Source organism: Xenopus laevis, chromosome 1S (assembly GCF_017654675.1).
Source record: "Xenopus laevis strain J_2021 chromosome 1S, Xenopus_laevis_v10.1, whole genome shotgun sequence".
Lineage (NCBI taxonomy): Eukaryota > Metazoa > Chordata > Amphibia > Anura > Pipidae > Xenopus > Xenopus laevis.
This window is the reverse complement of record NC_054372.1, coordinates 121,416,023-121,429,326: the sequence shown is the minus strand read 5'-3', so window position 1 is coordinate 121,429,326 and position 13,304 is coordinate 121,416,023. Positions and strand designations below refer to the sequence as shown.

Sequence of the window (13,304 nt, the reverse complement as noted above, 5' to 3'; positions counted from 1 at the left end):
GGAAATAGATGGAGGAAATAACAAATTGTAAGGAAATGATTAAATCCCTGGAAATAAGATAGAAATTCAACGTTATTCTGTTTGCTATTAATTAAAAAAGGTTAATCGTATTATTTCTTATATGAGTTATGTAGTATGTCAATGTACTTCAGATTTGTTTTACAAATCACAGCTCATTATGCACAAATAACTGATCTGGACATGGCGAGGATTTCATAACACTGATTAGGGACGGTGTGATTGATGCTTTTTTGGGTTTTGCAACCAAATTTTTTCAGATTTATAAAACAAAAATTATCATTGTGCCATTATTGAACATTGATACTATTATAGAATTTTCCAGTCTTCATTATTTTTTTAACATTGCCGCTAGGTGGTGTTCTTATAATTCTATAATGGCTTCAATTTAGTACTGTTTGTAAAACTCTTCAGAGCTTTCATTGTCAATTGCACCACAATTTGTTTTGCCTACATCAGTATATATACACACACACATGCAAGATAGGTAGCTCCATAGAAAGACAGATAGAAAAAGATAATTTACTCCCAGTGTAATTTTAAGGCTATTAAATGCCCGTGACCATATAAAAGGCAAAAACAACCTCTGAGGTGAGTCTATTAATCTTTTAGTAGAGACTTTAATTTCCTGTAATTTACAGTGTGCACATGTTATTGCCAGCAGGTCTGCACACGGTTGGAAGGAGTATGATTTACTGTATAAATGAAAGCTTTAATGCTAATCTCAACATGTTGAAAAGGAATACTAACAGTGATGGGCGAATCACAGAAAAAATTGATTCGCCCATCACTAAATACTAGTTATTACAGTGGAAAAATTAATGATGTTACTCTATAGTGAGCTAAATGAACAGGTAAGCTAAATGCCAATTTAATTTCCCCTAGCTGGTGCAGTGCATTGTGACTTTAGACCACTTCTATCCATTCTAAACAGATGTCGCTAAAGCACTTTTCTACAGTATTGCAATAAAGTAAGGACTTATCCTATTCGCTTTCATGCTAACAAATATCCCTGAGTGGCAAACAGTGCAACGTCTGCCTCAAGCAGTGATTGTCATTCCAAAAAGTAGTGTAAATCAAATCAGGAAACTTTTTTTTTTCTTTCACAAATCCCTCTATTAAAACCCATAGTTACACCTTTAAGATGAAAGGACAATGTAGACTATGAAACTATACTGTGCACCACTGCCAAGCCTACTTTATACCTAGGTAAAATATAGGGGAAATATATCAGGTGTATAGAAGCAATTACTGTAATTTTTGGCTAAATTCAATTTAGTGATGTATTTTATTTGTAAGACATTTTGTAATAACCAAAGCCCATGACAGTGAACATCTAGGCTTCCAAATCTGCCACTAAAGCTCCCATATTTTTCTAAGCACCCTTCCTATGTTTTGTGGGCATGTGTTTGTGTTTGTAGTTACTAGTTTGAGAAACAAAAGGACTATTGTCCCTGGTTGAGTTGCCCTCTGGCTGATTGAGTTGATGTATTTGTGGGTATAGAGCAGTGGATCCTGATTATTTGTGTGAATCCCCCTCCCCCATAACACATAATGGGCCAGATTCAATTAACTGAGAAAAGTTATCTCACGGTTTATCAAGTGAAAACTCATGGACGAGATTAATTTAAAAAAAACTTCTCCAAATTTAGTTCCAGTTGTTGCCCATAGACTGCAGTAGATTTTTCATGTGATAAACTGTGAGATAAGTTTTTCTGAATTGAATTGCATCTCAAATCGAATCTTGTCCATGAGTTATCCACGTGATATAGGCATTATAATCAAATCTTTACTAACTGGTCCTTAACCCTAGGGGAACAGCCCTTCAGTTTAGCAAGTACTGATATCGTATATTTGTATTAATGGTATATTAACGGTAGATTATAGTTGTAAAATTAGACAGCTATAATATATAAATACTGCATATGTCCTGCTTATTATTAATTATTTCCACTACATTAAGGGGGTTGTTTACTAAACTCCAAATGCAAACATCACGAAAAATTTATGATTTTTTATTGTAAAATCTGACTTTTAAAAAATCAGATAAAAAATCCGAAAGAAAACGTGAAAATCTGATTTTTTTTTTCACGCAAAGCAAATTTTCGGGAAAATCTAATAATAAATAAGCGTAAAAAACCCGAGTGGATTGAATCAGAGTTTGTAGCAGAAAATTCGAACTTTGATAAATAACCCCCTAAATGTTTATCAATATATTTATCCTTTGCCATTCTGCAGTTCTCATTTAAAAAGTCCTGTAAATTTTATTTTTATCTTATAAAATGGTGCCTAGTTAAAATTGGTGCTCAGTGATGTAATCTGACTCACTAGAATTTCTATAGTACAAAATATAATGTACCCCTGTTGTAATTTATGAGCATATTAAAAGTCACCTTGGAGTCCCATGACCTGATACAAAATGACTTGGCCTTCAGTCTTGTGTCTTTATGGTCATTGAAACCCCTCTTATATTTTACAATGAAGGGATATTATTCCCTATATTCCATATACTGTATAGTTGTATGGAAAATGCCTCAGTTAACGTGAGCAAAAATGGCAGATTGCACTTGTGTAAATGGACAAACACAAAAAAAAAGGAATTATTAATTATCTAGTAGAAGCAAACTGATTAGAAAGAAAAAGAATCATATGGACAATGTGAAAGTGTGAAGTGTGTGTGCCAATATGTAAAATATATGATCGAATTGTTTTAATTGTCCGCTGTTCTATTACCCTGTTTTCTTAGCAATCAGCAAAGTAGTCTTTCCATTAAAACAAAATATGACTCTTGGAATTAATTCTTTATCGAAAGAGCTCACAGAAGTGACATTTCCACTGAAAGTATGAAGTCCCTGTTGGAGATGAACAAGTATTGCACATCTGTCTGTTCAGGCCCACACTGCAATTTAGCTGGATTGGATTGTTAAAATGAATTCACATTGTGCAGTTTTTTTCATTTTATTTGCATGAAAAGATTTGAAATTTATCGTTATGGAACCGTAAACAAAATACTTACAGTATATATTAATGGCATGATTTGGTATTTCTAATTAGGTACTTTTCAGAAGCCAGTTTAACTAGGAACCTGTAAATTACACTCTATGTACAAGGAACTTAATAAATATACATTTGTTTATTTTGAGAACTTGAATACAGTCTGCTACAGTCCCAAATTAGGAGTGTATAGTTCAGTGGTAAACCAAACAGCATTTTAAAGGGATTCTGCCATGCTTTTTATGGTGTAGTTTTTAAATTAAACTGTTTATATTGCAAATAATTCACTCTACCATGTAAAATTTCATTCATAACCCAAGTGTTTTTTTTAGTATTAATATTAGTGTGTAGGCAGCCATTTTAGGTTATGTGCTTTCAGAAAGAGCCAGTGTGCACTATGGAACTGCTTTCTGACAGACTATTGTTTCTCCTACTCAATGTAACTGAAAGAGTTGCACTGGGATTTTTACTATTATCTAGTATAGGTATCTAGTATATTGTGTGCTGTTTTTATATATACCAGGGAGCTGTTATCTGGTTAACTTCCCATTGTTCTGATGATGGGTAGGTGGGGGGGGGGGTGTTGAAGGGATGGGGTTGATATCACTCCAATTTGCAGTGCAGCAGTAAAGAGTGACTGAAGTTTATTAGAGCACAAGTCACATGACTGAAGGGACCTGGGAAATTGACAATATGTCTAGCCTCATGTCAGATCTCATAATTAAGTATAAAAAAAAACAGTTTACTCTTTTGCAAAATGGATTTCAGTGCAGAAGTCTGCTGGAGCAGCACAATTAACTGGTGCAGTATCCCTTTAACCAAAGTAGAATGGTGAAATTTAACTAATAATTAAAAAAGCATTGATATGGGACACTACAAAGCAATGACACTAGAATATGGGTATATTTCACTGATGCTTCTATCATAACAGCAGATCTGTCATATTTATGCACAGGGGGGAGTTATTAGAACACTGAACAATTTGTAATGGACATCTCAGATACATTCTATGCTAAAGCCAAACAAATAACTAAATTCTAGCAAAAATGGCTATTTCACCATTTCAGTCAATATTTTGCTCCAGTTTAAGTGATTCAGCTCATTGAACTGTGTATTTTCAGCCTGTAAATCTTTGGACTACAAAGCAAAATAACTACCAATATGGTTGCTTTTAGGGTGTTAAATTGAGTTAGCCAATGCAACCAATAAGATCTTAGCTTTATTTTAATCATTAGTAGTATATTTACAACGTTGGTAACTGCTCTGGTGTAAATATGTCTAGGTATTTGTTTGCCTATAAGCATAGACATGTTTATAACTATGATAAGGGATTTTGTCAAACAACCCCGCAGCATAGTACAAACATTATATTTTTTGTATTATTTTAGGTAAATATTCCAGCTACTATTTGTATGTGAAACAACAAAATATCCTTATTTCAAAATTATAATTATGCAACTATATTCTGAAAGCAATTTTTCTTTGTTAATGCTAATTTTGCCAATAAATAGCTGATGGTTTGTGTAGCAGATGGACAATAACCTCAAAGCATTTTCAGTGCCTCTCATCTACTGCCAATAAATACAAATCTTCAATTTGTGGACTTTTTTTTATGTCTTTACCACCTTATTTACCAGTGTAAACCAAACTGAAGTATGGGACCTGTTATCCAGAATGCTCTGGGCCTGTGGTTTTCTGATATTGGATCTTTCTGTAATTTGGATAGCAATGCATTAAAAATGCTAAAAAAAATAATTTAAATATTAAGGATTGTTTTGCCTTTAATAAGGATTAATTATACCTTAGTTTGAATCAAGTAAAATGTACTATTTTATTACTACAGAGAAAAACAGAAATCATTTTAAACATTTTAATTATCAGATTAAAATATAGTCTATAGGAGATAGCCTGTAATATGAAGCTTTCTGGATAACAGGTTTCCAAATTACAGGTGCCATACCTGTACTTGATGATCACTTTATCACAGCAACGTTTCACACTCATTTTACAACCAAGATATTCTCGTCTTCTGTCCTGCCCAAACTTAACTTTCATTTTAAAGAATTTTTTTTTCACTATAGCCACATGAAAACTTTGAATTATATATTTCAAACAAGACATTTATGATGTTGCTGACATGGTCCTAATAAAGTACTTTGGCCACAGCATAAACAACATTTAATTATGCTTCTATTACAGGTACATCTCACACAGGGTGACAGAACCTGATATAATCACTCAGTGGGAAGTCCATAAGTAATGAAAACCTGTTAATTACATAAGAGTGCATGGTAGAGATGACTAATCAATAGGTGTAAGTCCAATTAAAGAGATCAAATAGACAAGGGCCACAAAACTGGGACTGTAAGAAATGTTTCCAAGTGACAACTGACCTGTAATCTGTATTTTTATTGCTTAGACAGGTAGGTATATTGGTAATACAAAAATTACAGGCAGGTAAAGTGAAAACTTTTATTGATAAGGCTATTAAAAAATACTAGCAGGATTGTGTTTAAGTTTTCCCTTTGATTATTTACAATTCCAAAAATGAGATGGGAAAAATTGAATGGGAATTTGCATATCTAGGATTTTCTAAAATGGTACCAATATTGTGAAAGATAAAACACGGTCTTCCAGACTCAACAGAAAATTATAGCTTCAAGTTTTTATTTTTTTGGCTTTCTATGAATTCATGATTTATTATTCCATCTGAAAACATCTAAACATGACAGGTTATATCTGAGCCACTGAACCTATCAATATAAATATTTTCCTGATTGCAAGGTTTCTACTATATGTGCAAATAACCTTTGCTTATTTTTTTTCATTGTATTTTAAGATTTGTAATGAAGCATCGTGTATATCTGAAGTACAAAGGGACATACTATTTATTCTTGCAATAAAAATATATTTCTCCTTATTACCTCAAAACTATATTTGATATTTTCAAAGTTCATTTACAAGATGTGTAGCATATTTTTTGTTTTTATGATTTTACAGCAATGTCCTTTGCACTAGAATATTTTATTCCTACATGAGTGATCCCAACAGATGTTTGTGTCATTTGAAACCTTTACATTACATACCTTGTATGATTCTTACTATGAAGACATTTTACCATTTGGTCGGTATACATTACATTGGCAAATATTGTTCAAACAATGGCTTCGCGCATTGAAATTTGATTGCCCAAAACATAAATAAAACACAAGTTTCCAAGGGGAAAAAAATACATCAATGAAAAATAAAAGAAAAAAAAATTCTAGGGGAAATATTCTGTGTAAATAAAGGATTGCACCACAGCAAAGGTGCATAGAGTTTATATAAATATATCTACATATCAGGATATATAGATATATGTATATATACAGCTTCCTTATATACATGCAACTAGAACATAGAAATTCACATAAATTAGGTTTTGAACAATAATCCAGAAGAGACATAACATAGAAGTATGTGCTCTTATTGATATCTACAATAAAATTCTATAAACCAATGTCTCTCAAATCATATATATAAAAAAGTAAATACACCCAGTGTTCTAGATTTTAGTATTAATCCATAGGCTGTCAGAGAAGTGTTTGCTCAAGGTTCCCGTGTAGTCTCCTCTGACAACAAATCTGCAAAAACCCTACGATCTACAGGTCTAAAACGTATTAATGTACAATGCATTGAAGACCTCTCTGGCGCCGGATAATGTTCAATAGCCGGTTCCAAAAAAAAAAAAAAAAAGCAAGATCAATAAAGGAGAGGGAGAGAGAGAAAGAGAGCCCCAATCAGAGGTGCATATTTACATTCTTCAAACTGTAGCGGTGAAAAATAATGGTAGTAAGTGCAGGACATTCCTAGTGCTGCTGTAGTGATGTTTTTTTAAGTAAGTCTTCTTGAGCACATTTCTTTTTGTCTTGGTAGTGATGCATTCCATAGCTATGTGAAAAATCCCACCATCTTCACTTGCAGCTAGTGCTTGAGTCTGGATTGAAAAGCTCTTTATACAATGGAGGGAACAGTGTATTCACTATCTCGGGATGAGTTTGCTTAAATACCTGCAGCTTCTCTCCGTGCAAGTTGCAAAGTGCAGTTATGTTTGGTATCTTGGCTATTAGCTGTAAAGAAAAGTAGGGGAAAAGTGGGTTTAATTGACAATATGTCAGCATTCATGCTGAATCAGACTTTAAAGCTATGGCTGCACTTGAAACAAGGTATTAAAGACTGTTCTTATTCAACTGCTTGTCATTAAGGCACTCCATTTAGTACAAAGCTATGGATTCCATTGCAGAAAAGATCTAAGAATATTTCTTACACATTATTAAATTGCCTTTAATTTGTAAAGAATACACATGTATTTTAATTGTAGTTTCATTCTTTTTTGTCATGCACAGTTCAGGGCAATCTTTTTCTTGTTGTTGGAAATTTCAGATTGCAAATGTACCATTTATTCAAAACAATGACCACAATTACCACTTGCTGGTATTAGCCTTGGCTATTGTGATAAGTAACTATGAAAATAACCATAGAATCATTTTCCAGGATAGACATAGATGCATGGGCATATGCAATGGCTTTTTTCCCCAGCAAGACCAATCTTGCAGAGATTACAGAAAAATGTGGCCTAGCACTTACATGAGATATGCAGGGAGTGTTTTGTACTAGCTGCTAAATGTGATGTGTGGTATTATTATGTGATGTGTGTGCATTATTCCATTGGTGGATTGTCCTTAACATCTGTAAACATTTATAACGTTAAAGTTCAAACCTACAGTTCCTGCTTCTCTCCCTGCCATTACCAGGTACTGTACCTTGTGCTCTAATTACAACATTTAGTAAGTCTAAATGCACCTTCTGGTAGTTTGGCCAATTTACAAAATGGCTCCTTGTTGAAAACAGTCTCAATACATGTTACTAATTGTAAACATAGAAAATCAGTTAAAACACAGGTATGGGAACTTTTATCCAGAACGCTTAGGATTTGGGGTTTTATATAAAAAAATTGGGATCTCCATACCTTAACTCTGCTAGAAAAATCACTTAAACATTAGCTGATCTTACTGTTTGAATAATCCAACCATTATAAACACTGATCTGTACACTGAACATATATAATATTATCCCTTCACATAAAGCAAAATAGTTTTGTGTTCAGGTATTCAGCCATCATAAAAATACATTACAGTCCCAAATGGTATCATTAATACTTTTAAATTTAGTTTGGGTTGCCAGTTGTCATGGCTTCCTAATAACTGTCAGAATAAATGTAAAATAGTTATAAGAACTACCATTTACTTTATTCTTGACTTAGTTGCACTGGTATTCAGAGAATTCTATATAAAAGCAGAAATAATATTCCTAAAATATGTCATAAAATACACAAAACTGTTTCACCTTCGTTGTTATTTTTAAAGAGAATCCAGAAGATATTGTTGGCCTTTAATACCTACAGGTAAAATATATTAGGGAACACTTAGGTGGTTATTAATTAAAATCCGAAAAATCCAAGTTTTCTTTTTACTATAAAATCCGATTTTTTTGTGGGAAAAAACTTAAATTTTAGTGATTTATTATACCCAAGACTGCTAAAAGTCTGAATCCTAAAATACTCCAATATCTCCAAGCTGTCGGGGTCCTGTAGAAGTCAATAGCAAAGGTCTCATTTCAAATTTGAAGATATCATGGTCTGCGATGAGTTTTAGTTCCCAGCAAAAACACAAATGTTTTGAGTTTTTTCCACAAACCAATTTTATCGTGTTTTTTCTATAATAAATTAAATAAAATCATGGATTCTGGTTTGGTCTGACTTTTTTTACTAAAAAAATCCAAAAAAACCCCGTATTTTAATAAATAACCCACAAATAATTAGGGAATACTAAATTTAAAATTGAACTTACCTTTGCCAGTGTCTCATCATCTAAGTGGTTCTTCTGAATCACATGCTGAAGTGCAAAATAAATTCTCTCTTGGAGCTTTTGGACTTTTCTCGGGTCTATCAGCCAAGGTCTCTCTATGCCATAAAAACAGGACATTTTAAAAATTTAAGAGTTCTGCTTTATGCATATTTTTTTTTTAAATTATATCATTATTTTTGTATTCAGAAACATTTAAATTAATTAATTTGTGTATATTGTATACATTAAATGCAGCATGATAATTTGGCAAGACTAGTTTGTTCTAATTTTTTAAACTATCTTTTTAACCATCCTTTGCTTCCCATATGTACCCCACCTCTAGTCTGCACTTCTTGTAAAATAACGTGACCATAAACCTGGATCACATAGTTGATGGAAAAGAAAAATATGCCAATTAGTAAATGTTTTTTATAGTATTCTATTATTATTATGTAGCGATTCATACTAACCACACCTGGACTGCATTTGATCTTATAAATGTAGCCTTGTTAAAAAGTCACCATCAAATGATGATTTGTAAAATAACTATCTGAATAACCTGAGGATTGACTGGTCACCTAACGAGCATTCTCAACGATAATTAGACATTTAAAAGGAAGTCTAGGGTTATCCTATACTGGATTGGTTGAATGTTATCTGCTATCCTGAATTTTCCTTTAAGATGATTAACTATGTTCCATGTGTGTGATAGGTTAAACACCCACTCAATAACCCCATATGTCGGATGGTCATACAATGTTTGGAGAGGATCAGACAATATAAAGCCAAATACGTGTATGACCAGTTTAAGACAGAGGTTCCTTTTTCCTAGTTCTATATTCCTGTTATTTCAGTCTACACATGTTCAACTTTTCACTCTAATGCGCAGCTGTGAGAGGAAAGAAGAAGCCAGAAGAGGATCGCTTTGTGGTGCTCACTGGAAGAACCTCGGGGCGGTGCAGTTTTCTGCTGATAGGAGCACTGGCCCGGGGTTTCAGGTAAATCAATACAATCACTTGGGGGTGCCTGACATATGCAAGTGGAAGAAGAATTTTCTTCTCCTTTAAAGTATTAAATTATTAAGATTTTGTGGCATAATTTGGGTCCCCGGAGAAAAATGCTAAAAGACTGTACTAAACAAAGTATTATTTTGGACAGCAGCAGTAAGGGCGATTCTTGATAAAGATTTACTAGGACTGGGTAAAGTCAATGTGACAGGTAAGTCAAAATTAAAATGGTATCTTCAGTGAGATTGCAAATGGCGAGCCTTCAAAAATGTTTCCATCAAGCCAAATGCAAATGCTTCATGACATTCTGTAGTTATGCAGTTTAATCATATGTATATCACAGAAGGTGTCCCATTTGCACATTGTCTCTATTGTTTTCTAGCTACTAACAAAACAGAGAACTGCAGACCTGTAACAAATGTATTAAAATAATGATTGATACTGTACAGTATATAGATTGATTGGCTGTTCAGATTAATAATAATAATAGGACACCCATGTTTTGGAATAATTATTAACATGTATGTAATAAAAATACCCGTTCGGCGGGGTCGCCTGCTGCGCCATCGGCGGGGACGCCCGCTGCATGCTCCAGTGCCGGCGCCATCTTGCTTCACTAAGGGCGTGCACGCGTGCCTCCATGTTACTTAAAGGCGCAGGTGTGCTGGCGTGATGACGCCAGCGCGCAATGGCGCCAAATTTAAACTATAAATAGGTTGAAAGGGCTTCCAGAGGTTGCCCATGATAGAATCTTGATTCTGGTGGTTCCTGAAGCCTTGTGCTATCTGTTCCTGTGAAACTTATATCTGTTATTCTGGTTTTGATCCCTGCCTGTTCCTGACAATTCTGATATCCGAATCCTGACCTGCATCTCAACTACTCTTTCTGCCTGACCCCATCTGTTTGATTACCCGGTTTTGACCCTTGCCTGCCTGACAATTCTTGATATCTGCCTGCCTCGACCCAGCCTGTTTGACGATTCCCTTGCCTGCTCTATTTGTACCGTGACCTTCGGCCCACTAACAGCCGTGCCCCTCTGCTAGCCAGAACATCTCGCCTTGTTCCCCTCGTTAAGTCCAGGTGGCACCCAAGTAAGCTGAGGGCTCCTCCCGAAGCCCAACAGTGGTCACACTACTGGTGAAGCCGAGACCAGGGTACTTGGCACCTGTTCTGGTATTGGTTGCCAGTCGTGACAATATATTTATAGAGCGCCAACAATGAATAATCAGAACCACCTCTGGGTTCTTGTATTCCTCTGCATAATAACAGTGTAGGCTGTTAATTAATGGTGCACAATCTATTCCAATTCCTATTCGCTAAAAAAAAATTAAATGAAGCATCGTATAAATAGAGTTGTAGTACCTGGTGATATCAGTACAGCTGCAGAAAACAAGGCAATCTCCTCCTCAGTTAACTGAAGGGAACATAAACTTTTTGCAAAGTCAAATGCCTCATTTACAAAATCATCAGAACCTATGGATCAAAGAAAGAAACAGGAGTTTAATAATGTCTCATTATGCTAAAATAACACTAAAACTTTATACTGTATGTATATATATATATATATATATATTTACAGTATATGTATATATGAACAAATGAGAATATACACAGGATAGGTTTTTAGGGCTTTTTTCTTTTTGATCACTTAAGGTAAGAAATTCATGCATATGGAGCAGAATTTATTTACACATCTGGTGTACACAAGCATAGCTTATCAATATTTGAAATGGCAAATACAGTTCTGGTGTGTGACGGATGTGACTGCAAATGATGCGATAAAGCCATTTTCAGCTTCCTGTACGGATCTTGGATTTATCTGTAAAAGTTGATTCTATCCCTTTACATTAAAATCAGTCCCAGCCTCTTCTTTATCTTTTTTTGCTCTACAGGTACCAAAAATTCAACTATTCCTTAAAAAATATTCCATAAAAAACTTAGATTATATTCTCATATTATATTCTCAACCCCCAGAGGAGAAGTGAAAAAGGCAAACATCTATACTAAAATCTATACTTACAGAGAATGTACTGTACATTTTTTTTAAAAAAAAAATCTAGGCCTTGTGCTTTCTCTTGAACTAAACAGTGAAATTGAAACTACTCCATGTTTGGTTCATACAAGATAGAAAATTAGATTACCAATGCACAAATAATTGTCTGTACAGCTCTATAAGGGAGTAAGCTATATGCAGAGTGCCATTTTACTGGCGACTCCATCTGCATATCCAGCTAGAGCTAGAGCCGATAGGCCCATTTAGCAATATAAAACTACTAATAATAATATTTTTAAGTGGCTTATAATAGAAAACATTAAACTGCAACATTCAAAAGAACACTCTGACCAGTGTTCCTTTCATCTTACTTTTGAGTTTACATACATCCCTTTAAAGGGTGAATTAAACATAAAATAGATTTGTCGGTTATAAGGAAAAAAAAAGAAATACCTAATGATTTGAACATTTGCATCCCTCCATATTTTCCTTCAAATAGAACAGTGTTGTTTAGCGGATTGAAGGCACGGGACATTCGTACTAAAACAACTTCCAAGCAGCCTGTAAACAAATATACCAAATTAATTCCAAAAATGGAAATACTACTGTAGGCATTCTCCATACTTTAGATATGTTCTTAGAGATAACAAATATTAACTAAATATTTGTTAAAATACATAAAAATATTTATAATGAATTAGATTTTTCTTCTTTCACTGCTTGGGTACTTGGGTGGTAAGGAAATAGTAAAATGCTTATGTCAGAATTAGCATTAGGCAGGCAACACAAGCAAAGCAAGTGAAGCTGCTTTAAAATCATTGGTTGAAATGGATGGATCATATTTTTTTTGTGTCTCAATGTTCTTGAGGAGACTTGTGTGACTGAGTGGTGCATTCACAATGAACTTACAGTAATCATTATCCCACGATATATCTTACAGCCCATCTAAAATATGATAATAGAAATATATAACCAGGAATATCTAAACAGAACTCAAATCAGAGAAGAACGTAAAATGTGTAACAATTCCCTACACAAACTATTGCTTGTAATAATGCTGGACATTGTGTATGATAAAATGATGTTTCCGTGAGTCCACTGTTCTTTGGATCACTGATTTTAGGGATAAACTGAAGTACTGAAACTTATCTTTTTTCAGTTATGCATGGGTGTCACCTGCATGTCAGATGCCAAAATTGTGGCTGTTGGTCTTGCTCTTTACATTTGGAGTATTATAGCAGTGACTGTTAGAAATATTTTAGATTTTATTTATCTATAAATATATCATGATTAAGCATGTGATGATCGGGCAAACTGATCCAGCTGTGCTGGAGGGTATAGGAACCCTAAAACATGTTCTGTTGTTTGAGGACTAGAAAGCTGTGCTGTAAGTGATCATTTCCTTTA

At 34.1% G+C, this 13,304-nt stretch overlaps 1 protein-coding gene across 1 annotated transcript in view; it reads right to left on the bottom strand.

Moving 5' to 3' along the window:
- Window positions 1-4,951: 4,951 nt before the first annotated feature.
- rorb.S (RAR related orphan receptor B S homeolog) overlaps window positions 4,952-13,304 on the bottom strand; it is a 148,663-nt gene continuing 140,310 nt past the window's right edge. The window contains exons 7-10 of the mRNA XM_041580148.1: window positions 12,351-12,458; window positions 11,267-11,377; window positions 8,901-9,013; window positions 4,952-7,121 (exon numbers count right to left, since the gene is read on the bottom strand). Of these exons, the coding sequence (XP_041436082.1) occupies window positions 6,966-7,121; window positions 8,901-9,013; window positions 11,267-11,377; window positions 12,351-12,458 (488 nt within the window). The 3' untranslated portion in view covers window positions 4,952-6,965. The remainder of the gene's footprint in view (window positions 7,122-8,900; window positions 9,014-11,266; window positions 11,378-12,350; window positions 12,459-13,304) is intronic.